The 24498-nt window shown below is 39.3% G+C and overlaps 2 protein-coding genes across 2 annotated transcripts; one reads left to right on the top strand and one right to left on the bottom strand.

Annotated features, from left to right (window-relative positions):
* The first annotated feature begins 3872 nt into the window (after positions 1-3872).
* On the top strand, positions 3873-9726 carry LOC119073091. The gene is made up of 4 exons (XM_037178405.1): positions 3873-7694; positions 7759-7882; positions 9220-9222; positions 9713-9726. The coding sequence occupies exon 1, from the start codon at positions 3929-3931 to the stop codon at positions 7214-7216; it is 3288 nt and encodes a 1095-aa protein (XP_037034300.1). The 5' UTR covers positions 3873-3928; the 3' UTR covers positions 7217-7694; positions 7759-7882; positions 9220-9222; positions 9713-9726.
* LOC119073129 lies at positions 8710-9471 on the bottom strand. The gene has a single exon (XM_037178428.1). It carries the CDS (start codon positions 9469-9471, stop codon positions 8710-8712), a length of 762 nt encoding a protein of 253 aa, XP_037034323.1.
* Positions 9727-24498: the final 14772 nt, after the last annotated feature.

The following is a 24498-nucleotide window of genomic DNA, read 5'->3' as shown; positions in this document are numbered from 1 at the left end:
CCCAACACCAACAACACAGAAAGCTGCCGAGACTACAAATCCAACGAACGTCTCCGTTTATTTGTGTCAATTGTGTGGAATCATAGATGAATTTCGGAAGATCTGCTGCGACAGTTGCTCGCTATGGTATCATTTCACATGTGCGAATGTAACCGAGGATGTCATGTTGCAAGAAAGTTGGACGTGTGATAATTGTAGAAACAGGAGGAAGTCAGTGGTTCCTGAAGGCACTTTGGTCGATATCAATTTCGGAAATCCATCTGGGCAATCGACTTTACAGACACCCATGGCGACCACAACTGGCGACCTCAACTTACAGCCACCTCAAACAACAGCTGTCGAAGTGGTAACGGCCACGAGTGAAAACAACAAGTCCCGTAAAGCTCGGTCAACAACGTCCTCAATGAGTCGTAGAGCATTGCTGGCTCTACAACGTTTAGAAGAGGAACGGGATTTGCGTGAGAGACGTGAAAGTGAAGCATTACAAGCTCAGCATAGGCGAGATCAGGAGTATATGCGACAACGATATGCGATCATAGAAGACGATGCAATGTCAAACCTAAGCTACGATGATCAAGAATTGGAGCAACAAAAGTTGGAATCCGTTCGTCAATGGGCCGAAGGAATCATAGCTACTAGTGAACCTCAGCACGGTGAAACGCAATTCAACGACCTCGTCACAGAATTTCCAGTTAGTGGTTTAATTAAACTTGGAATGGGCGACCAAATGACTGACCAACCAGTCGGGGCAATTGGTGGAATCGACGTGAATAAAACAAATAGCAACGTTGAAGTAATAGCCTCAGGTCAAACCAACAATTTACCCGCTTGGCTAACAAATCCGAAAACATCCGTAAACCCGTTAACACACCCGAATGACCAGCAGCCATTGGGTACTAGTCAACCGCAGTCAATCGGTGCTAGTCAATCTCAGTTATTTGGAACAAGTCAACAGCAGCCATTCGGTACTAGTCAACCGCAGTCATTCGGTGCTAGTCAATCTCAGCTACTGGGAACCAGTCAACCCCAGCCATTGGGTACTAGTCAACCGCAGTCATTCGGTGCTAGTCAATCTCAGTTATTTGGAACAAGTCAACAGCAGCCATTCGGTACTAGTCAACCGCAGTCATTCGGTGCTAGTCAATCTCAGCTACTGGGAACCAGTCAACCCCAGCCATTGGGTACTAGTCAACCGCAGTCATTCGGTGCTAGTCAATCTCAGTTATTTGGAACCAGTCAACAGCAACCATTGGGTGCTAGTCAACCGCAGTCATTCGGTGCTAGTCAATCTCAGCTACTGGGAACCAGTCAACCCCAGCCATTGGGTACTAGTCAACCGCAGTCATTCGGTGCTAGTCAATCTCAGTTATTTGGAACCACTCAACAGCAGCCATTGGGTTCTAGTCAACCGCAGTCATTCGGTGCTAGTCAATCTCAGTTATTTGGAACCAGTCAACAGCAACCATTGGGTGCTAGTCAACCGCAGTCATTCGGTGCTAGTCAATCTCAGCTACTGGGAACCAGTCAACCCCAGCCATTGGGTACTAGTCAACCGCAGTCATTCGGTGCTAGTCAATCTCAGTTATTTGGAACCACTCAACAGCAGCCATTGGGTTCTAGTCAACCGCAGTCATTCGGTGCTAGTCAATCTCAGTTATTTGGAACCAGTCAACAGCAGCCATTGGGTGCTAGTCAACCGCAGTCACTCGGTGCTAGTCAATCTCAGCTACTGGGAACCAGTCAACCCCAGCCATTAGGTGCTAGTCAACCGCAGTCATTCGGTGCTAGCCAATCTCAGATACCTGGCATCAGTCAATCCCGGCCATTGAGTGCTAGTCAAATCCAGTCATTCGGTGCAAACCAATCTCATTTAATTGGAATTAATCAACCGCCGTTATTCGGCGTCAGTCAACCATCGCCGTTGAACACAAGTCAAGTGTTTGGTAGTGGTCAGCCGTCAAACAACGTCAATCAATCGGCGGGTTACGGTCATCCATATGACATTCATCAACAACAATCAACGATGAATAGTAGCAGCTACATTCCAGTTGGTCATGTGTCTCAAATGAATCAACCAATGAACTCATCATATGTCATGAATCAAGGTGTTAACCATGGAAACACATCAGCAATTATTCCGGCAAGATTGACTGTAGAGCAAATTGCAGCTCGCCACGTTATGCCTAGAGACCTTCCTTGTTTTGGCGGAGATCCATTGGAATGGCAAGCGTTCATTAGTGCATATGACAATGCCAATGAGACATGTGGATTCACTGACAGCGAGAACTTGGGTCGGTTGAAGAAGTGCTTAAAAGGAAAAGCGTACGATCTCGTAAAAAGCCGATTGTTCCATAAGGACTCAGTGCCCGGAGTTATTCACACGTTGAGGATGATGTATGGAAGACCGGAGCAAGTCATAGATGCAACCATCAAAGACGTTCAAAAGCTAACACCACCGAGAGAAGACGATCTATCGAGTTTGATAAAGTATGCGATTGCGGTTCAAAATATGAGCGCTACGATTATAAGTTTTCAAGCGATAGAACATCTGCGAAATCCGACATTAATCAACTCGATCGTAGACAAGCTTCCTACGCAACATAAATTGAATTGGGCTTTTTACATACAAACGGTTGGAGACGTTCACATTGGCCATTTAGGAGAATGGCTGTATCGAATAGCTGATGTAGCCAGTTATGTTGTCCGGAACACTAGCAAATCGGATAAATCACAAGACAACAACAAGAAGAAAGCCGATGCAACGAAACCTAATCCATTCCTCAACACGCAAGTGGAAAATACGCCGACCAAAGGTACTCCGAGTCACAATACCACAAAAAGCGAAGGAAAAAGAAGTTGTCCAGCGTGCAGTAGCAATAAATGTGTCAAATTGGCACAGTGTAAAAAATTCAAAGACGCAAACCGTGAAGAGAGATGGAAAATTGTGAAGAAAGGCAAGATATGTGGTCGATGTTTTGGGTTTCACAAGTACTATCACTGTCAGTCCGAGCAAAAATGTTCAATTGAAGGCTGCACAGCCAATCATCATTATTTGCTACACAAGCACGAACACGATACATCATCGGAAACTAAACCAATCGAGTCAACTGACGCTGCAGAAACTCAGAAGAATACGTGTAATTCTCAACGATCGAAATCCAGCCAAAGAATCGATAAATTTCGCATTGTACCGGTGATGTTACATTACAAAAACAAATCGGTTCGTGACTATGCGTATATGGATGACGGTTCTAATATGACTACTATGGAAGACAGTCTAGCAGATGAACTGGGATTAACAGGTTCAGTGAAAGAATTGTGCGTAGACTGGGCGTTTGGACAAACACACTCAGTTGTCAACTCAAGGATTGTTGCTGTTAAAATATCCGGATACTACGACAACGCACCTCGTTTCAATATGACGAACATTCGTACGGTGGAAAATTTGCACCTTCCAACTCAGTCATTAACAACGAGCTGGATTGCACAATATCCACACTTTAAGAGCGTTCCGATTGCCACATACGAGTCAGCAAAACCCAGATTGCTCATTGGATTGCAGTATTCAAGGTTGATTACGTCATTGGAAACGATCGAAGGAAAAGAAGATGAGCCAATTGTTTGCAGAACCCGACTAGGATGGGTCGTTCAAGGGCCAACATACGAAATGGATAAACCACTAAATAGTCAAAGGCTTAGCATCAACATGTGCGTTTGCCAGTCGAACGATAACGAGCTACACCAGTTAGTGAAAGATTATTTTACCCTCGAACATTTGGGCATCAAAATTCCAAATAATCGACTGGAATCGAAGGATTTGCAACGAGCAAGAAGAATTCTTGATTCAACCACAATCAAGAAAGGAAATCGATATGAATCCGGGTTGCTTTGGAAACAAGATAACGCACAACTTCCTGACAGTTATGGTATGGCATTGAAGCGGTTTATTTGCCTGGAAGCAAAGATGGAGAAAGATCCACAACTAAAATTGAACTTGCATAACCAAATCAAACAATTTGTCAAGAAGGGCTACATTCGGAAATTGTCGAAGGAAGAGGTGAAGCAATGCGAATATCCAGTTTGGTACTTGCCGACTTTCCCAGTATTCAATCCGAAGAAACCAGAAAAGGTGCGTTTGGTGTGGGATGGTGCCGCTAAGGTCCAAAACACGTCGCTAAATTCAAATTTATTGGTTGGACCAGATGAACTTGTTCCGCTACCCGAGTTACTTCGCCGCTTCCGAGAACGTAAAATTGGCATCATTGGAGACATCGAAGAGATGTACCATCAGATAAAAGTGCCAGAAAGCGATCAACACGTACAGCGATTCCTATGGAGAGACGATCCGTCACAAGAGCCCGACGTCTATGTTATGATGGTCATGACATTTGGGTCAAAATGTTCTCCAAGCACAGCGCAATACGTGAAGAATAAAAACGCTAAAGAATTCGAAGAAAAGTTTCCACGAGCAGCCGAGGCTATTATACAAAATCACTATGTCGACGACATGATTGACTGCACCGATTCGGTGGACGAAGCGGAAACATTAATTAAAGACGTAAAGATGATTCATCAAGCCGGTGGTTTCAACATTCGAAAATTCAATTCAAATTCGAAGAAGCTATTGGAAAGAATAGGTGAAAATGCAACGACGCAAAACAAAGATCTCAACATTGGCGCCGAGCTCAACAAAGAACGTGTGTTAGGCATGTTTTGGGACACTACAAACGATGCATTCACGTATTCACTCAGATTCACGAAAATCAACGGAAAAATGATGTCTGGTGAATATTGTCCTACAAAGCGGGAAGTCCTACGAATATTGATGTCAGTGTTTGACCCGATTGGACTGATCTCAAATGTTCTCGTTTACGGTAAAATTCTACTGCAAGAGATCTGGCGAAGTCAGATCGAGTGGGACGACAGGCTTACCGAATCGCTTCATCACAAATGGGTTAGTTGGATACGAGCTTTACCAAACGTTGAAAAGTTACAAATTCCGAGGTGGTACTCAACTAAATTGGCACCAGAAGTTCAGAAATCCATTCAATTGCATACATTCGTTGACGCTAGTGTTGAAGCGTGCGCAGCGGCAACATATTTACGGATCGAAACTCAGGATGGAGTAGATTGTTGCCTAGTAAGTGCAAAAACGAAAGTTGCCCCAACGAAGCAATTGACTGTTCCACGACTCGAGCTGCAAGCAGCTGTAATTGGATCGCGATTAGCTGAAAACGTAAATAAGAGTCTAACGGTGAACATCGAAAAACATTTTTATTGGACGGATTCGCAAACGGTAATGGCTTGGATCAATTCAGAATCGAGACGATACAGCCAATTCGTTTCATTTCGTGTTGGGGAGATATTGGAATCTACAGATTTGGCTCAATGGCGTTGGGTACCAACAAAGCATAATGTAGCTGATGAAGCTACGAAATCAAAATTGGTTCCGAATTTGAACGCCAATGCCAGGTGGTTCAAAGCTCCGCCGTTCTTGTACAACGAAGAGAACAGCTGGATCAATGGTATCGACAAATTCACGACTGAAGAGGAACTCCGACCGTGTTTCGTTTTGTCGATTCGAGAAATTCACCAAGAACGACTTATTGATCTGGATAGATTTTCGCAATGGAATCGACTGGTGCGTACGCAGGCCTATGTTCTCCGATTTATTGAAAACACGAGACGAACCAAGTATAGTCGCATAGTTGGTGTTTTGACCCAAGAAGAATTATGTGAAGCAGAAAATCATCTATTTCGAAGAGCCCAACGAGACGTTTTTCTGGACGAAATTCTCATTCTGAAACGAAACGAGTCTGCAGAAACACCAGAAGAGTTTGAACCATCGAGCGAACTTCGAAGGTTTTCGCCGTATTTGGATGAACAAAACGTTTTGCGAATGAAAGGAAGAATAGACGCCGCACAATCAGTTACACAAGATACAAAGCGGCCAATAATACTTCCTCGTCGTCATCGAGTCACTCAACTGTTGGTCGATTCGTATCACAAGCGATACAAACACATCAATCATCACACAGCTATCAACGAAATTAGACAAAAATTCGTCATTCCTGCGTTACGAGTTGTGATGAAAGGTGTCAGAACTATGTGTCAGAAATGCAAAAATGCATCAGCAATGCCGAGGATACCAGAGATGGCCGGATTACCTTTTGCCAGACTTGCCATAAATACACGGCCATTCACATTTACTGGAGTCGATTATTTCGGGCCATATTCTGTTAAAGTCAATCGCAGTATCGTTCCGAAGTACGGAGTCCTGTTCACATGTTTAACCACAAGGGCAATTCATTTGGAAGTGGCAGACTCTCTTAACACGAATAGTTGCATCGATGCCATTATACGATTTTCCGCACGAAAGGGACAGACCCGAGAATTCTTCAGTGATAATGGAACCAATTTCCATGGAACGGATAATGAACTGAAGAAGGAATTTGATAAATTGGACAAAGACGCCATTCAACAACGATTTACGTCGTCTGAACAGAAGTGGACGTTCAACCCGCCTACAGCCAGTCACATGGGCGGTGCTTGGGAACGGCTGATTCGAATTGTTAAGAGTTGTTTGAAGCAAATGCTAACAACAAAGACTCCGAGTTACGAAATGTTGGTTACATTGATGGCAGAGGTCGAGAATATAGTCAACTCGCGACCCCTAACATATGTTTCGCTGGAATCAGATGAAGACGAAGCATTAACGCCCAACCATTTTTTGTTTGGATCATCCAACGCATTGAAGCCAATTGGAGATACCACACCGAGAGATCTTAACCGAAACGATTGGCGGGCACTTCAAGAGATGACTAAGCATTTTTGGCATCGGTTCGTGTTAGAATATCTACCAGATCTAACAAAGCGCACAAAGTGGTTCAAATCTGTAGAGCCGATTAAAGTGGGCGATGTCGTCCTCAACATTGATGAACGCAATCCGAGAAATGAATGGCCGAAAGGAATAGTAGAGGAGGTCATCGTCGCCAAAGATGGATGCATTCGGCAGGTAATGGTGCGATTCGAAAAGAAAACACTGCGAAGACCGGTGTCCAAGTTGGCCATCATGGAGATCTCGCCGCCCAACGAAGAGCAGAAAGTTAACCTGAACCATATGGGGTCAGTTAACGGGGGGAAGGATGTTGGGCAACGCTGCAAGGATGACAGCACCGACTCAACGACGAGATTGCCAGATGGCAACAAAAAGTAGTTGAGTGACAGTTGAGAGATTTTTTGTTCTTTACTTTTCGCCGGCCGACCGTTTAAGTTGATGATTCAATAGTTAACCAGTATTCGGAATTAAATTTAAATTTAAAAGTCGACACAAGTCGCATTAGCATTAGATTAAGTTTCGTGAGTGAAAATAAAAGCGAAAGTCGTGTGTGTGATTCTGTTTAGCGACGGAATTTCCGGAATAGCCGAAAGGTAAATAAATAATTTGTTCAACTGCCATGTGCGCAACTGAGTAAATGTTCCGATGAATTTGTAGGCCTAATAACCATCGACACAGAATACGTTCATGCTGGGTCGTAACTTTAAGTTTAGCAGAGCGGTATAGAGCGTAAGGATTTTCTTTAGTATTATTTGACCGCTGGTAATTTGAGGTTATGTTATTTAGGATCCGGATGTACACACACACACGGACTTTGTAATTTGAATTGTTTGAGCATACGCAGAGGATACAAGATGTAAGAAAATTGTATTAGTGGATTAGATTAACTCGTTACTCAACTTTCATTGTTTATTTTATAGAATTTTGAAGTGTTATAGACAGTAACACGAGCGACAATAAAATTAAAGGAAAACGCAAACTACCGTCTATTCACTGGTCAAAACCAACTCCTTTGCGGGTGCACGCGTGAAACGAATTTTCACAGTAAGCTCTTACGAGGTCAACTTTACTAAATATCGTTTTTCCATGAAGGAAATAATTAAATTCTTGTAGATTCGGGATGGGATAACGATCTGGTAGAGTATTTGCATTTAGTCTACGATAATCGCCACAAGGTCTCCATCCACCTGTTGGTTTAGCGGTAAGGTGTAGTGGAGTGGCCCAAGGGCTGTTTGATGGTCGGCATATACCGAGACGTAACATTTCATCAAATTCTTTTTTCGCAACGTCTAACTTAACAGGATGTAATCGTCGAGCTTTTGCAAAAAGAGGTGGACAATTAGTAGTGATCCTGTGTTTGACGTTGTGTTTACGTTTCGTTGTTTTGAAAGCGGACATATCCAATATATCTGGGAATTCATTTACTAATTGATGGTAGACAGAGATATTGGAAATGGTTTTTACAGTTTGTGTGAAAATCTCGTGTTTCTCAATACCATTTACAGACAACGATGTCAAATTGTCGATTAACTTTTTGTTTTTCATGTCTACTAAAAGATCGCACTTGGCGAGAAAGTCAGATCCAATTATTGGTTGTTGCACGTCTGCAATAACAAAAATCCAACGGAAAGTACGTCGGAGGCCCAAATTTAGGGTGATGGATTTGCTACCGTATGTTTTTATCTTTGAGCCATTTGCGGCATGCAAAGTAAAGTCACAGGGAGCATGACCTTTCTCTTTGGATGTGGGTGGTATTACAGAGATATCAGCACCCGTGTCAATTAGAAAATGTCTTCGAGATGATTTTTCGTGAATGTAAAGACGACTTATCATTTTGCCTTTATCAAATTGCGTCGAATTTGAATGGCTCTTTAGTTTTTTGAGTCAGTCTTAAAATTGCAAGGAGGTTTGCATTTCCGTGCTTTGCTTTTATAAATCCGATGATAATAACATTGTTTGTCATTATGTGATAGTTGGTTCGAATTAGAACCAGAACGAGAACGATATTGTCTAGCAGGACTGTTGCGGGATCTAGAACGATTGAAGTCTTTATGTAGAGCAGCAATCTGTTCTTCCAGTTTGCAGAACTGAGTTGCAATATCGGTGTCGGATTTATCGTTTTTGGATGATAAAGCTTGGATGGAATTCTGATCAAGCGTTTCGAAGATCTTATCGGCCATAATAACTTGCTGTGTAAGCGGTTCATTGCTGCAAGAAAGTATGCTTTCGGATGGTTTGTCTTCATTTAATGAAAGATCATGAAAGAGTGTTCTCAATTTCTTTTTATCCGAGTCGGCAAATTCAGTGGTCAGTCGAGCTTTTATTGCATCATACTTATGAGTCGCAGGTGGATTTTTAACTATGTCACTGACTTTTGAAAGAATGTCAGAATCTAATTTACCAACAATTTGGTTATATTTAGATAAATCAGTGCGAATATTAGCAGATGAGAATTGTGCTTCAATTTGGAGGAACCAGAGTTCTGGGTCTGCTTTCCAAAATGGTGGCATTTTAATTTGAACGGCATCGATGCGACCATGATTGTTATTGTTGCGTGCGACCTGTTGAAGAATTCCGTCAACTTCATCGTTGGGTAAATTATTATCAGGTTCAATAACGTTTGCTTCAGCCATGTTAATGGGTGGTATTTAAATGGCGCAAAACAGATGTTTTTTTTTATATTTGGAAATTGTTCCCACAGATAGTTAATCTGGACAGTAGAACAATAACCGTTGTCACTTAAATATTGGAGAAGTCAAAAGGGACGTTTCTCAAGATTTAGTGAGAGTTTTTGTATTTAATGCAAGAAAGCAGTAAATAATTTGGACTTGAAGGTATAAATACGTTCAAAGTCGGGGTCACCAACTTATGGAGTGAATGTAAAACAAGATGTTTACTGGTCGAGCTCCAGAATTAGAATGAATTTATTTCTATTAAACACGCTGTATATAAAGGGTACAAATGGGTAACTGTGACCACTTTTAATTCAATGGGATACTTGATCCGCCACAACATCAACGACTCTGGTTTGTTGTCGAATCCATTGATTCGTCATTCTGTCTCTGAGTGTTATTCCAAGCATACTCCGTTCCATGGCTCTTTGTGTCACTCTCAATTTATCTTCGAATGCTTTCGTTAAGGTTAACGTTTCCGCTCCATAAGTGAGCACTGGAAGGACACAAGTGTCGAAAACTTTGCGTTTTAGACTATTATTCATTTTGCTTTTGAAAATTAGTCTGAGTTTTCCGAACGCTGCCCATGCAAGACTAATCCTACGTCTTATTTCTGCAGTTTGGTTGTCCAGACCTAACTTCAGTTTATGTCCTAGATATACGTAGCTGTCGACTCGTTCAATGACAGTGTCACCAATTTTGATTTCTCTATCGTCCCCGATTTTGGTCATGACTTTTGCCTTATAGCTGATAGACGCGTTCGAAAATTGTAAAAAAGATTTAGCCAATACAACATTACTTGCACACCCAGATCCAAAAGCTAAAATCTCTTTACACTTCGACGCTTCGGACTACGCTTTAGAAGAATTGCTTGCCATCTACGAAGGAATAAAACACTTCCGCTCAACGCTAGAAGGAACTGATTTTACCATATTTACAGATCACAAACCCCTAACACATGCCTTTAACTCAAAATCTGATAAAGCAACTCCACGACAAATACGACAATTGAATTATATTTCTCAATTTTCCACTGATATTCGTCATGTCCCTTGAAAAAAGAAAATAGTCGCAGATACTCTCTCACGTATCGCCACTATTAACAATATCTTTTGAGAGTTCAATCGATTATAAAAAATTGTCACAAGCACAACAAAACGACAAAAAGTTTTACGAAAATCTTAATTCTAGTCTCCATATAATTAAAACAGACTACAAAGGCGCGAAATTATATTGTGACATTTAACAGGAAAACTACGACCGGTTATACCTTCTAGTTCTCGCAAAATAATTTTTGACAATGTCCACAAATTATCCCATCCTGGAATAAAAGCTTCAACAGACTCAATCAAAAGAGATTTTGTTTGGAATACCATGTCAACATAAAAAGATTTTGCCAAAGTTGTATTCCATGTCAAAAGTGTAAAGTTACTTGTCACAATTCAATCCCAATTCAAACAATTGAGGTTCCAAATGAACGATTCAACCACATTCATTTGGACATAGTAGGACCTCTCAACATTTCCGAAGGATACCGCTGAAACAGTAGCAAAACATCTTCTATACCATTGGATCTCTCGTTTTGGAGTACCAGAAATCATAACGACAGATCAAGGTAAACAGTTCGAATCCGACCTGTTTGATCAACTTAACAAACTTCTCGGAACTAAACGGATTTGAACAACGTCATACCATCCTCAAGCAAATGGAATTGTAGTGCGATGGCACACAACACAGGGACTAACCTAAGGAACATCGTGGGTGGGAATTTTACCACCTGCGCCTTTTGAATTCCCATCCACGAATTCAATTTTGCCCACACTAAATTTTTTTACAAAAACGTAAAAAGAACTTTGTTTTTATTCCAAGTTTTCGATTAGTTTTAGTTTAGTTTTCGTTTAGTTCATGCCAAGTAGGTTTTAGCGTAACAATCAGGAGGTCGACAGATCCGTACCACTTAAATTCCAAGTCGTTGATTGATGATTTGATTAAGAATTAAGAGGCTGACAGCCTCACCATTCCTGTGTGCAAGACTGTCGACCACTTGCCGACTCAAGACAACACGATATTTAAGTTAATATCAGTTAGAAATTACGAAAATCGACAGTGGCAGCGAAACCATGTCCACAGCATTGACAAGAAAATTAACCATCTGAACAAATTGATCAAAGCTCAATTTAAAGCTCAAGACAGACTTTCACAGTTGACAAAATACTCTAACCAACTGTGGAAGATTACTAGGCTGGTTAGCAATTGCAAAAGCAGTCTTCATTCCTTAAGGATACATCAGGTGCTAGCAACTACAGACCAATTAGCCTGCCAAACTCCATCAGCAAAATCTTTTAAAAAAATATTTTTAATCGATTGCGGCTGTTTATTAAAACCAACAACATCTTTGTTTTTAGCCCCGTACGAAGTACGAAGGGGCTTATAGGATTACGGTGCCGTGTGTAATTGATGGAATTCGAAGCAGGCGGTAAGGGCAAAGTGTTTGCCTATTTTCATGCCCATGCCCATGCCCATGCAAGACTAATCCTACGTCTTATTTCTGCAGTTTGGTTGTCCAGACCTAACTTCAGTTTATGTCCTAGATATACGTAGCTGTCGACTCGTTCAATGACAGTGTCACCAATTTTGATTTCTCTATCGTCCCCGATTTTGGTCATGACTTTTGCCTTATAGCTGATAGACGCGTTCGAAAATTGTAAAAAAGATTTAGCCAATACAACATTACTTGCACACCCAGATCCAAAAGCTAAAATCTCTTTACACTTCGACGCTTCGGACTACGCTTTAGAAGAATTGCTTGCCATCTACGAAGGAATAAAACACTTCCGCTCAACGCTAGAAGGAACTGATTTTACCATATTTACAGATCACAAACCCCTAACACATGCCTTTAACTCAAAATCTGATAAAGCAACTCCACGACAAATACGACAATTGAATTATATTTCTCAATTTTCCACTGATATTCGTCATGTCCCTTGAAAAAAGAAAATAGTCGCAGATACTCTCTCACGTATCGCCACTATTAACAATATCTTTTGAGAGTTCAATCGATTATAAAAAATTGTCACAAGCACAACAAAACGACAAAAAGTTTTACGAAAATCTTAATTCTAGTCTCCATATAATTAAAACAGACTACAAAGGCGCGAAATTATATTGTGACATTTAACAGGAAAACTACGACCGGTTATACCTTCTAGTTCTCGCAAAATAATTTTTGACAATGTCCACAAATTATCCCATCCTGGAATAAAAGCTTCAACAGACTCAATCAAAAGAGATTTTGTTTGGAATACCATGTCAACATAAAAAGATTTTGCCAAAGTTGTATTCCATGTCAAAAGTGTAAAGTTACTTGTCACAATTCAATCCCAATTCAAACAATTGAGGTTCCAAATGAACGATTCAACCACATTCATTTGGACATAGTAGGACCTCTCAACATTTCCGAAGGATACCGCTGAAACAGTAGCAAAACATCTTCTATACCATTGGATCTCTCGTTTTGGAGTACCAGAAATCATAACGACAGATCAAGGTAAACAGTTCGAATCCGACCTGTTTGATCAACTTAACAAACTTCTCGGAACTAAACGGATTTGAACAACGTCATACCATCCTCAAGCAAATGGAATTGTAGTGCGATGGCACACAACACAGGGACTAACCTAAGGAACATCGTGGGTGGGAATTTTACCACCTGCGCCTTTTGAATTCCCATCCACGAATTCAATTTTGCCCACACTAAATTTTTTTACAAAAACGTAAAAAGAACTTTGTTTTTATTCCAAGTTTTCGATTAGTTTTAGTTTAGTTTTCGTTTAGTTCATGCCAAGTAGGTTTTAGCGTAACAATCAGGAGGTCGACAGATCCGTACCACTTAAATTCCAAGTCGTTGATTGATGATTTGATTAAGAATTAAGAGGCTGACAGCCTCACCATTCCTGTGTGCAAGACTGTCGACCACTTGCCGACTCAAGACAACACGATATTTAAGTTAATATCAGTTAGAAATTACGAAAATCGACAGTGGCAGCGAAACCATGTCCACAGCATTGACAAGAAAATTAACCATCTGAACAAATTGATCAAAGCTCAATTTAAAGCTCAAGACAGACTTTCACAGTTGACAAAATACTCTAACCAACTGTGGAAGATTACTAGGCTGGTTAGCAATTGCAAAAGCAGTCTTCATTCCTTAAGGATACATCAGGTGCTAGCAACTACAGACCAATTAGCCTGCCAAACTCCATCAGCAAAATCTTTTAAAAAAATATTTTTAATCGATTGCGGCTGTTTATTAAAACCAACAACATCTTTGTTTTTAGCCCCGTACGAAGTACGAAGGGGCTTATAGGATTACGGTGCCGTGTGTAATTGATGGAATTCGAAGCAGGCGGTAAGGGCAAAGTGTTTGCCTATTTTCATAGATGACGAATCAGCAATAAAAATTTTGTCTGTCCGTCTGTCCATCTGTCCGTCTGTCACGTCGATATCTTGAGTAAATCAAATCCTTTTTCAATTTTTTTTTCCCCTGAAAGGTAGTTGAAATTGTGAGGCTAAGTTCGAAGATGGGCGATTTTGGGTCGACCCCTCCCGAGCTGGGGCCCCATAAGTGCTTTAACGTTTTCCGAAGATATATCTGGCCATTTAAAGGCTACACTTGTAAGTGATACGTCAAATGAAAGGTATTTACAATACCGATCGACGAAAAAAAAAGTTTATGGAAATTGGATGACCGACTCGTGAGTTAGACCCCTTGGTGTAAACTAGGTACAGGGCGGCAAGCCGTTTTTGATTGTAGGTTGGCCAAATTTGAACGGATTTTAATGAATTTTGCTTTATTAGATAGGTATTGACCGTACCAATGAGGGAAAAAAAGTTTATGAAATTAGGTTGACCGGAGCATGAGCTAGGTCCCTTGGAGTGAGCTCATATCCGGCTACTCGGCCGTACAGTGAAGGTGGTGTTTTTATTAATATCTCGAGTAAACTTTGACCGAATTTCATGAATTTTTTTTTGTTTGAAAGGTACTAACGAATGTAAAGCAGTCGTACTACCTTCCACCTCCTAACAAAATGGCCGTCGTACTTAATTTTAGGTCAATTCGAAATTTGTGTTACATTTGAAAGGAACGTCGTTCGGGGCTTCGTAATTGCGCTATGCGCAATTTTTAAGACATACACATTTCATAAGAATTTTACTTTACCGACGTTTACGGGCGCAGTAGGCTTACGGTAAGAGTAGGGCGACGGACAAACTAGGGTCACGTACGCAATAGATGTACGGGTTTGTACGGGGCTCAGTCGCAGCAAACGCTCCGACTGTTCTGACGGCTCGTTTGTTAATATCTCGAGTAAAATTTGACCAAATTTCACGAATTTTTTTTGTTTGAAAGGTTCTAACCTCCAACCAAATTACGAAGGACCATTTGAAGTAATAAAAAGAGACAAAAAACACTTCACTTTGAAAATCAAAGGAACTGAAAAAGTCATAAGTATTGACCGTGTCAAACCGTGTTTTCAACTTTCGGAGAAAATTCAATCCAAAATATCAAAATTAAAAAACACGTAACTTTCAATTTATAAAACTTAGTTAACCTTTCTATAAATACTCAAGAAATAAATAAAAATTTTCACATTAAAATTCAACAACAACTGCGAAATAATTCCTCTACTCAAACGCCAAAAAATGCTAACAACATTGAGAGACGAATTTACTCAAATAAAAATAAGAGTTTATCCGCAAAGTTCAGTCTCTGTTCTTCCGGAATTTCTTTTTGAAAACCAGCCGACTCAACTATCGCTGTACACCCCTAATAGAATTTTCCCACTGTACCGTTTGTGCGATAAAAATATTAAAATACGCGGCAATTCTTTACGTGGCAATTCTACACGTCAGATACTTCACACATAATTCTAGGTTCCGATTTTCTTCAAAGCTTTGGATATATTACTTAAGCAACTACAAAGTACACTGAATCAATCACTGTACAAATAAATCACTCTACTAGTTTGATCATACGAACTACTAGATTTGAATTAAATTTGGTTAACATATCATTGACTTGCCTTTAGATACAAACGAAGACAAGAACATATCGTCATTCAGCTAAGGACTTGTGAAGAGTCAACAACTCCAAAGCAATTAAAAATTTAAAAGGAAACAATCATGTCGAATACATCATTGTTAAATAAAATCTTGAGCGAACTTCATGAACTTCGCCAAGACAACACTGCAATTCAACGAGCACTAGTACGGATGGAAGCAGCCTCCTTTTCGACGATGCCGTCAGGACACCGCAATCGCCGACGTTCCGCGTCTAGAGGAACACAAACCGGTTGTGGTCAGCAGAACAACAATATACTTGGCCGATCAACAATGCAGCGACCAGTCCGAACCAGTCATGGCCACCCAAACAGTCAGGTGGCGATCGAGACACCACCAACAGTGCAGAACCGTATTACAATGGCAATATGAATGGTCAGGTCACTCACACCAACCATTTAGAATGCGACAAGTTTTGAATGCGGCCATGGACACACCAATTGATACCACAATTTGCCGCAATCATCGTCAGTTTGGCAAAGCAGCTGATCCTCGTTCTTGCCCATCGGAATGTGAATTTTTGGTTCGTCAACATGCTGAACAATTGAACAATTAACACTCCCGCCGCCACAAGAACCAATTCCAAACATGCAACAATCCGCAACTCCAGAGGACACCGCAATGAGCAGCGACTTGGAACGAGAGTTGCTAGATCTTTCAGATTAAATAAAAAATCGGAGGGGAAGTACTGTGGTGGTCACAGTAGTCTGTTGAATTATAATTAGTCACAGTAAACGATGAGATTCCATTATATACGAAGCTTTTGTTAGAAATAAATTCATTCCAGTTTTGGATGTAGAATTGCAAACAACGAGTTTCATTTCCTCCACAGGCTCAACTCGAGGGCCCAAGAGTTGGAAATTTTTCTGCGAACAAACAACATAGATATTGCTTTTATATCTGAAACACATTTTACCGACAAAAGTCACGTAACAATTAGAGGCTTTGAAGTGCACTGGACAAATCATCCGAACGAAAGAGCCAGGGGAGGCTCAGCTTTAATAATTAAAAAAACATAGCTAACGCCGACCCGTACGAAACACCTATTCGTATCAAAAGCCTTTAATGTGAAACTCTTCATTTCTCTACTTTCTCAATAAATTGCCGGAGGCAAAAAAGACAGCCTCGTACGAAGTCACCTTTCATAAATTCCTATTTAAACAGCTGTATATCGCTATATTTACCTATATTTCACTATAAATAAACATTTCACAGAGGAATATGCTAATGTATAGCTCTATATACCTGTATATTTCTCAATATAGCTGTATATAGTTATATATAGATGTCCATATATGGAATGCCTAAAGCACCCCACACACATAACCAATTACTTCTATGTTACCAGAAACTCTCTAAGTACCATTTTTCCCACTTTATATCACTTTTACTAAAATACAGTATGGCCGCCGGCAGTCATTTTGTTAGGAGACCTGAAATAGTACTGACGCTTTACATTCGTTAATACCTTTCAAACAAAAAAAAAATCATGAAATTCAGTCAAAATTTACTCGAGATATTGACAAAATACTACACGTTCACTGTACGGCCGAGTAGCCAGATAAGAGCTCACTCCAAGAGACCTAGCTCACGCTCCGGAGAACATAATTTCATAAACTTTTTTTTCGCTGATTGGTACGGTCAATACCTATCTAATAAAGCTAAAACAGACGAAATATGTTCAAATGTGGCCGACCTACAAGCAAAAACGTCTTGCCGCCCTGTGCCTGTTTCACAGTCTAACTCAGTCTGTTTTTCAGTCTAACTCACGAGTCGGTCATCCGATTTCCATAAACTATTCGATTTTTGTCGATTGGTATTGTAAATACCTTTTATTTGACGTATCACTGACAAGTGTTGTGCTTAAATGTCTGGAGATATTGTCGAAAAACACTTAGGCACTTATTGAGCCCCAGCTCCGGAGAGGTCGATCCGAAATCACCCATCTTCGAACGTAGCCTGTCTTTTGACATTACCAAACGAGGAAAAAAAGAATTTTTAAAATCGGATGCGTTTTACTTAAGTTAGAGACCCACAGACGGACGGACAGACAGACGGACGGACAATTTTTTTTTGGGGACTCAGGGAGTCCAATTCGACGTGTTACAAACGTATGCGTAAACCTATAAGACCCCAGTACTTCGTACGGGTCTAAAAATATAAAATATCATACACAGAACAGCATACAGAAAGAGTTTATACAAGCCACTGTAATTACATTCAGTTCAACAATCAAGATGTAATTATAGCTGCCGCATATTGCCCACCAAAATCTACTCCAGTATATTCAGAATGGATGGAAATCTTCGGAATATTGGGCCAAAGGTTCATCATTGGTGGTGATTTCAACACGAAACACACAGCATGGGGAGCGAGGCTGATAACTCCGGTTAAAGGCAACGGTCTTCGAAACGCAATCAAAAAAGAAAACTGTAGTTACCACTGTGGCCGTAAGCCAACGTACTGGCCTACAGACCAGAAAAAGGTACCAGATCTATTGGATCTCTTCATTTCAAAAGGAAAATCACACAACAACATGGAAGTAGTAAACATAGTGGAAGTGACATCAGATCATACACCAGTGATTCTTAATCTCAATGCTACAGTCATACTAAAAAAGAAAATCTTACTAATAAATGCACCGACTGGGAACTCTTCAGAAATTTAGTAGAAGAATCAACCTAAACGCTAGCCTGAAATCAAAACAGGAGCTTGATCTACAAACGGAAAATTTTATCAGTCTTCTGTAAATTGCGGCAAGAACAGCAACTCTGGAACGAAAAGAAAAACTTATTCACGAAATCAATTATCCAGCCGAAATAAGAGAGCTTATCAAGGAAAGGAGAAAAGCGAGAAGATATTGGCATAGGAGCAGAAACCAAAGTGACAAAAGAATCTTCAACAACATTAGTAACAGAGTTAATAAAGTTACAAAGCAGTATAGACAAGAAGGTTTTGAAAACTACCTAAGCAATTTAAGTTCGAGTAAAGATAAAGACTACTCTCTATGGAATGCGACGAGACGATTCAAACGCCCATGCGTCCAAATCCCTCCCAATAAATAGATTTGAGTTTGTTGACCTTATTGTTCCACACATAAATAAGTACGTAACAAAACGAATTATTACACTAACCTCGAACGTTTTCGATACCCAAGGTATCATCTACAGGAGTCGAAACCAAACTGTCATCCAAAATTCTAAAAATTCTTCTCGTACAATACCATGTACTCGTCGATAAACAATCCATTCGTATAGTCACAATTGATTATACTCATCACCAGTGCCTATATTCGCGAAAATATTTCAAGAAAATTGTGAAAACTTGAGAAAATTCATGAAAATTGTGAAAATTTGACAAAATTTATGAAAATTCATGAAAATTCACGAAAATTTGTGAAAGTTTATGAAATTTGTGAAAATTTATGAAATTTGGGAAAATTTATGAAATTTGGGAAAATTTATGAAATTTGGGAAAATTTATGAAATTTGGGAAAATTAAAGAAAATCTTGTAAAATATCAGAAAATTACTTATTTTTTCATAAAATTTTCTATATCGTTGTTTTTCTCGTTTTTTTTTAATTTTTTTTATTAGACTTACAGTTTGTTCATCTTTAAAAAACACAATTTTCGATTTATCAGAGTTTTAAAAGTCATCCATGTTCCCAATTGACTGGGCTTCCCAGTCTATGATGTTTTGGCGTTTGAATTCGCTAATTAAAAAACGCACTTTTCTAATTATTTGTGAATATTTAGTAAATGCTGTCGTTTGTTTTTTTTTGCTAAATAATCGTTTTTTAAACTAATTTGACGCAACGCATTATTCCACTGAGTCAGTACTACCGACTTGGAGGTTTTTCTTTCGTCACAGAAGTAAAAAAAGCAACTCGCAAAGACCACCGTAATCGATTTTCGTATGGACTATCAAAGTAGATGTAGGGTTGTCTGTAACAAGAACTACATGGGTATTGACATTTTTGGCTGAAAATATAGATCAGCCATTTTGGAGCAGTTTTTGCTTATTATGATGTTTAACAACAATTAAAAATAATTTGTCCAATTTATAGTTCCCCATTATTTTCATTACATTCATCTGTTATCGAACCTCTGTGTAGTATGATTTCAGTATTTATATAGTAAAATGCATGTTAAAAAAATTGAAGTACAAGATTTGAAATCAACCGATTAAAAATACTTTTATGCAATTCCGTCGCAAAATGTTCACTTTTTCATGCATCATTTCAATGGTATATTGATGTACTTTTTATCACTAGTGACAAAAAGGACTTCCATATAACTTTTTGTCACTAGTGATAAAAAGTAAATCAATATACCTTGAAATAATACATGAAAAAGTGATTTTGCGACAAAATTGCATAAAACGTTGTATGCAACACGTTGCGAAAGTGGTTGTTTTTGTCACACGATGTTGTTATCAAACTTGCTACGCTCGTCTGATAACATCACATCTAGTGACAAAAACAACTACTTTTCGCAACTTGTTGCATAAATTACTATGATGGATGCAAGTAATAGGATAGTAATATTGAAAACTGAAAATCGTAGCACTTTATCGAAACAGAAACAAATGTAACTCAGAACTAGTTTCTCTTCGTCGTATCGGGATATAAATGTATATATTTGTTTGATACGAGTACGAGGCCGTAATCGTTTTTTGTTTCAATTCGCTCCTAATCACATAATTTGGTCATATGTATAAAACAAAGAGCATGAATATCTTGACGTATCAAATTGCACGTATGCACCATATTTAAACAATGTAACAATAGGTTTACAAGCGGTTTTCGTGCGTTTTAAACCAACGTGAACCTCTTTTGGTAGGTGAGCTGGGCACTTTTCAGTTAGAATAAGAAAAGTTATTTATTTTCGTCAGCATTTGAACGGATCTTACAATATTTGGCATTCATACAACTACGAATAAGAAAAAAGGTTCGAAAGACCGCATTTCCTAAATATCCATCAAATAATTAGTAAGTCTACGAAAAAAATTTGAAAAAACAGGAAAGAAAACAGCGAAATCGAAGATTTCATGAAAAATACCCACCCTGTACTTTCCAAAAACATTTTGATTTCTTCATTCGTGTTCAGAATTTAGAGATTCGCATATCCCAGTTAATATATATATATATGTAAAACACTTGAAAAGAGAAGAGAATGGCCCAAAATTAAGCATTTTTTCAATAACTCAAAAATTTCGACTTTGACGATTTTTTCGGCTTATCCTGTATTTTACACAAACTAATTTTTTATCTTTTCGAGTTCTCGTGATATTCACTAAAAAACTTGAAAAACACGGATTTTCGGATGCCGCCGCTGATGCTAACTTTTCTTCATCAGGATACTAAACTCAACCGAAAAACACTTTAACATGCTCCGGACCTCACTTTGACACAGGGTTTTCAGTGACCCATCGACTAAATGTTAATTAAACTGAGTGTTTGACGATTTTCTAATAGTTCTCTTGTTTATTCGTTTTTCCTAAATTTCATGAAAATTCTTGAAAATTCATGAAAATTTGTGAAAATTTAAGAAAATTCGTGAAATTTCATGAAAATTCACGAAAATTTGTGAAAATTCAAGAAAATTTGTGAAAATTTATGAAATTTGTGAAAATTTGAGAAAATTAAGAAAATATTTTCGCGAATATAGGCACTGCTCATCACTATTGTCTTAATGTTCACTTGCAAAATTTGAAAAGTCTACTGTCCAGTGGCGGCGGACGAACATTCATTAAATGATCTTCAAACTTCTTCATGTACAAAGATTCCCACGCGTCCAGATACACTTCATTCGATACGACTTTCAACAATTTACCGGATCTTTCTTCATTAAATTTATGAGTTTCATTTTGATCATAATGTAGTGCGATCGCATTTTCTAGGTTTTTCTTCCTTATGTCACATTTATGTTCTTTCCATCTCACAATCACCGCGCGACGGCTCTGACCTACGTACACTTGATCACAACTTTCACATTTCATCCGATAAATGCCGCTTTTCATACATTCTTCAATTTTGTCTTTGTTGTTGCACAACCGATCTTTAATCATGTTTCCACTCGCGAATGCCGGTTCAATGTCAGCTGACCTTAATGCCTGGGTTAACTGATTCGTGATCGGTGGATAATACGTCAATTTCATCCTCCGTTTTTTGTCCGTGGCCTGTTCGAGCGTTGTCAAATTTTTCACATGTATTTTTCGTTTCTGCTTGTCAATTAACCTTTGTATCAGCGTTCGACCATAACCATTTACTCTCGCTATCTCGAAAATTAGATCTTCTTCTTCTTTCAAATCTTCCGGGTTCATTGGAATATTGAGCATTCTGTGTATCATCGAATTGAAAGCGGCCATTTTTTGTTGGAACGTGTGGTAGGAATCGGAAGTGATGAATCTCATTGTGTTGGTGGATTTTCGGTACACTTTGAATTCTAATTTCTTACCATTCCTCTTTACTAGCACATCCAGGAAAGGAATCTTTCCGTCGACTTCCACTTCATGTGTGAATTTCACCGTACCGTAAATCGAATTCAATCTGTTCAGCGTCTCGACAAGGTCCTTCTTCTTGATAACTGCAAATATATCGTCTATGTATCGAAGCCAAATGCGCGGAAACCATCGTTCTGTCGAAATTTTCTTTTCCATGTACCCCAGGAAAATGTCTGAAGCCAAAAATGGCGCCAATGGATTTCCCATTCCGATACCATCAATTTGATCGTAGAAACGACCTTCAAATTGGAAAAACGAATTTCGGGTACACAATTTGAGGAAGTCCATGTAGACTAGTTTGGTCGTCTCATCCACCTTATTTTCGGTTAACCATTGGTCGACTAACTGGATAATATCCTCAATCGGAACACTCGGATATAACGATGCGACATCGAACGACACCAAGATCTCATCATCTTCGATCTCAACTTCTTTCAGTTTGTCGACAAAATCGATCGCATTTTTCACTGATAGGCTAAACGGAGCTTTAAGCTTTTGGAATTGCTTCAACAACCACTTGGCTACTTTCTCATTCGGTGCATTAATGTTGGAAGCAATCGGTCTAACCTTTGGGGAAGGATCACTGTCAGGTTTATGGTCTTTATACAACACATACAGACGCGGAACAACTGGATTGTGTGTTAACATATGATACTTCTTACCGTTACCCAGAAATTTCTTGTGTTTGTTCAGCATTTCGGACGTAATTTTAACGAAACTTTTTAACGGATTCGCTATTTCTTCGTAGGGTCCTTCAGTAATTAACCGATTAGCTCGGGCACTATACTCAGCTTTGTCCATAATGATGATTTTGTCCACGTCCACTCATGATGACGAAGAAGTAGAAAGATTCTATGAAGATGTCGAGAAAGCTCTGGACGAAAACCCTTCACATTACCAATATCTAATCGGTGATTTCAATGCGAAGCTGGGAAAACGAGAAGAAGACTCCGAAGTTTCTGTTGGTAGTTTTAGCAACGACCAAAGAAATGAGCGTGGAAATACTTTACTCAACTTCTTACAGCAACACAATTTGTACGCAATGAATTCATTTTTTGCAGGAAAGCCTCAACGGAAATGGACTTGGGCTAGTGCAGATGGTGTAACGAAAAATGAGATCGATTACATCATAACTGGCTGTAAGTCAACCGTTAAGAACGTTACGGTCCTAAACAATTTTTCAACCGGTAGTGATCACCGAATGGTTCGTGCAAGAGTCACGTTAAATACCAGATTTCAAAGATCACAACTAGTTCAGAAAAGTGAAAGGATTGACGTACAACGGCTTTACACACAAAATGAAGAATTTGCTACGAAAATGACTGCCGAATTAGATAACGTCAACAATCAATGTGAAACATTGGACGAATTGAATACCAAAATCGTCGATACAATAATGGGTTTCATGAAATCCAAATGCAAATCCGTCCAAGGGAAAGAATCAAAACTCAGCAGAGAAACATTAGACCTGATCGCAAGCAGAGCAGAGTTGGTAAAAAACGGAGGACGAGATTCGGTGGAATACCGGAACCTGTCTAAAAGTATCAACAAAGCAAGGAGATCAGATGAAAGAAAATATAATGTCCAATTGGCTCAAAACATAATTGAAGCTAACTGCAATATGAAAGTCCTACGGAGAAAAATGACAAACGCCAAAAAAGAAATCTTCAAACTACGAGACAAAACAGGAACGATCCAAACGGATCGAAATGCGATATTAAACGTTGCAACAGAATTTTATGAGAATTTGTTTTCTTCAGCAAGACAGAGTCCAACGGAAGAAACCGAAGATAGACCAATAATAAGAAACGTGGGATCGGAGGATATGCCCGACATAACTGTTGATGAAGTCAAGACCGTAGTAGCCGAGATGAAAAACAAAAAGTCTCCCGGAGAAGATGGTGTTCCAGTGGAAGCCATTAAACTAGGTGGAGACTCATTATTAAAGGCAATCACGGCTTTGTTTAATCAATGTCTCCAGTGGGAAGAAGTACCAGAAGCCTGGGAAAATGCGGTAATTACATTGCTGCATAAAAAAGGAGACATAACAAAGCTGGAAAATTACCGACCCATAAGCCTATTGTCAACACTCTACAAGTTGTTTATGAAAATCATTACGAAGAGGAACACTAACAAGTTCGACTTCTACCAACCTGTTGAACAAGCTGCTTTCAGATCTGGTTTCAGCACAAACGACCATTTGCAGGTGATGAGAACGCTTATTGAGAAGTGTCGTGAATACAACATCGACATAGTCTTGCTATTCATAGACTTCGAAAAAGCTTTCGATTCAGTGGAAACATGGTCGATATTGGACGCATTAGACGAATGTAGAGTAGACTCAAGGTACTCCAACACAATTC

The sequence above is a fragment of the Bradysia coprophila genome, unplaced genomic scaffold, assembly GCF_014529535.1.
Source record: "Bradysia coprophila strain Holo2 unplaced genomic scaffold, BU_Bcop_v1 contig_137, whole genome shotgun sequence".
NCBI lineage: Eukaryota > Metazoa > Arthropoda > Insecta > Diptera > Sciaridae > Bradysia > Bradysia coprophila.
The sequence above is the reverse complement of the archived record's forward strand: the minus strand, read 5'-3'. Positions and strand labels throughout refer to the sequence as shown.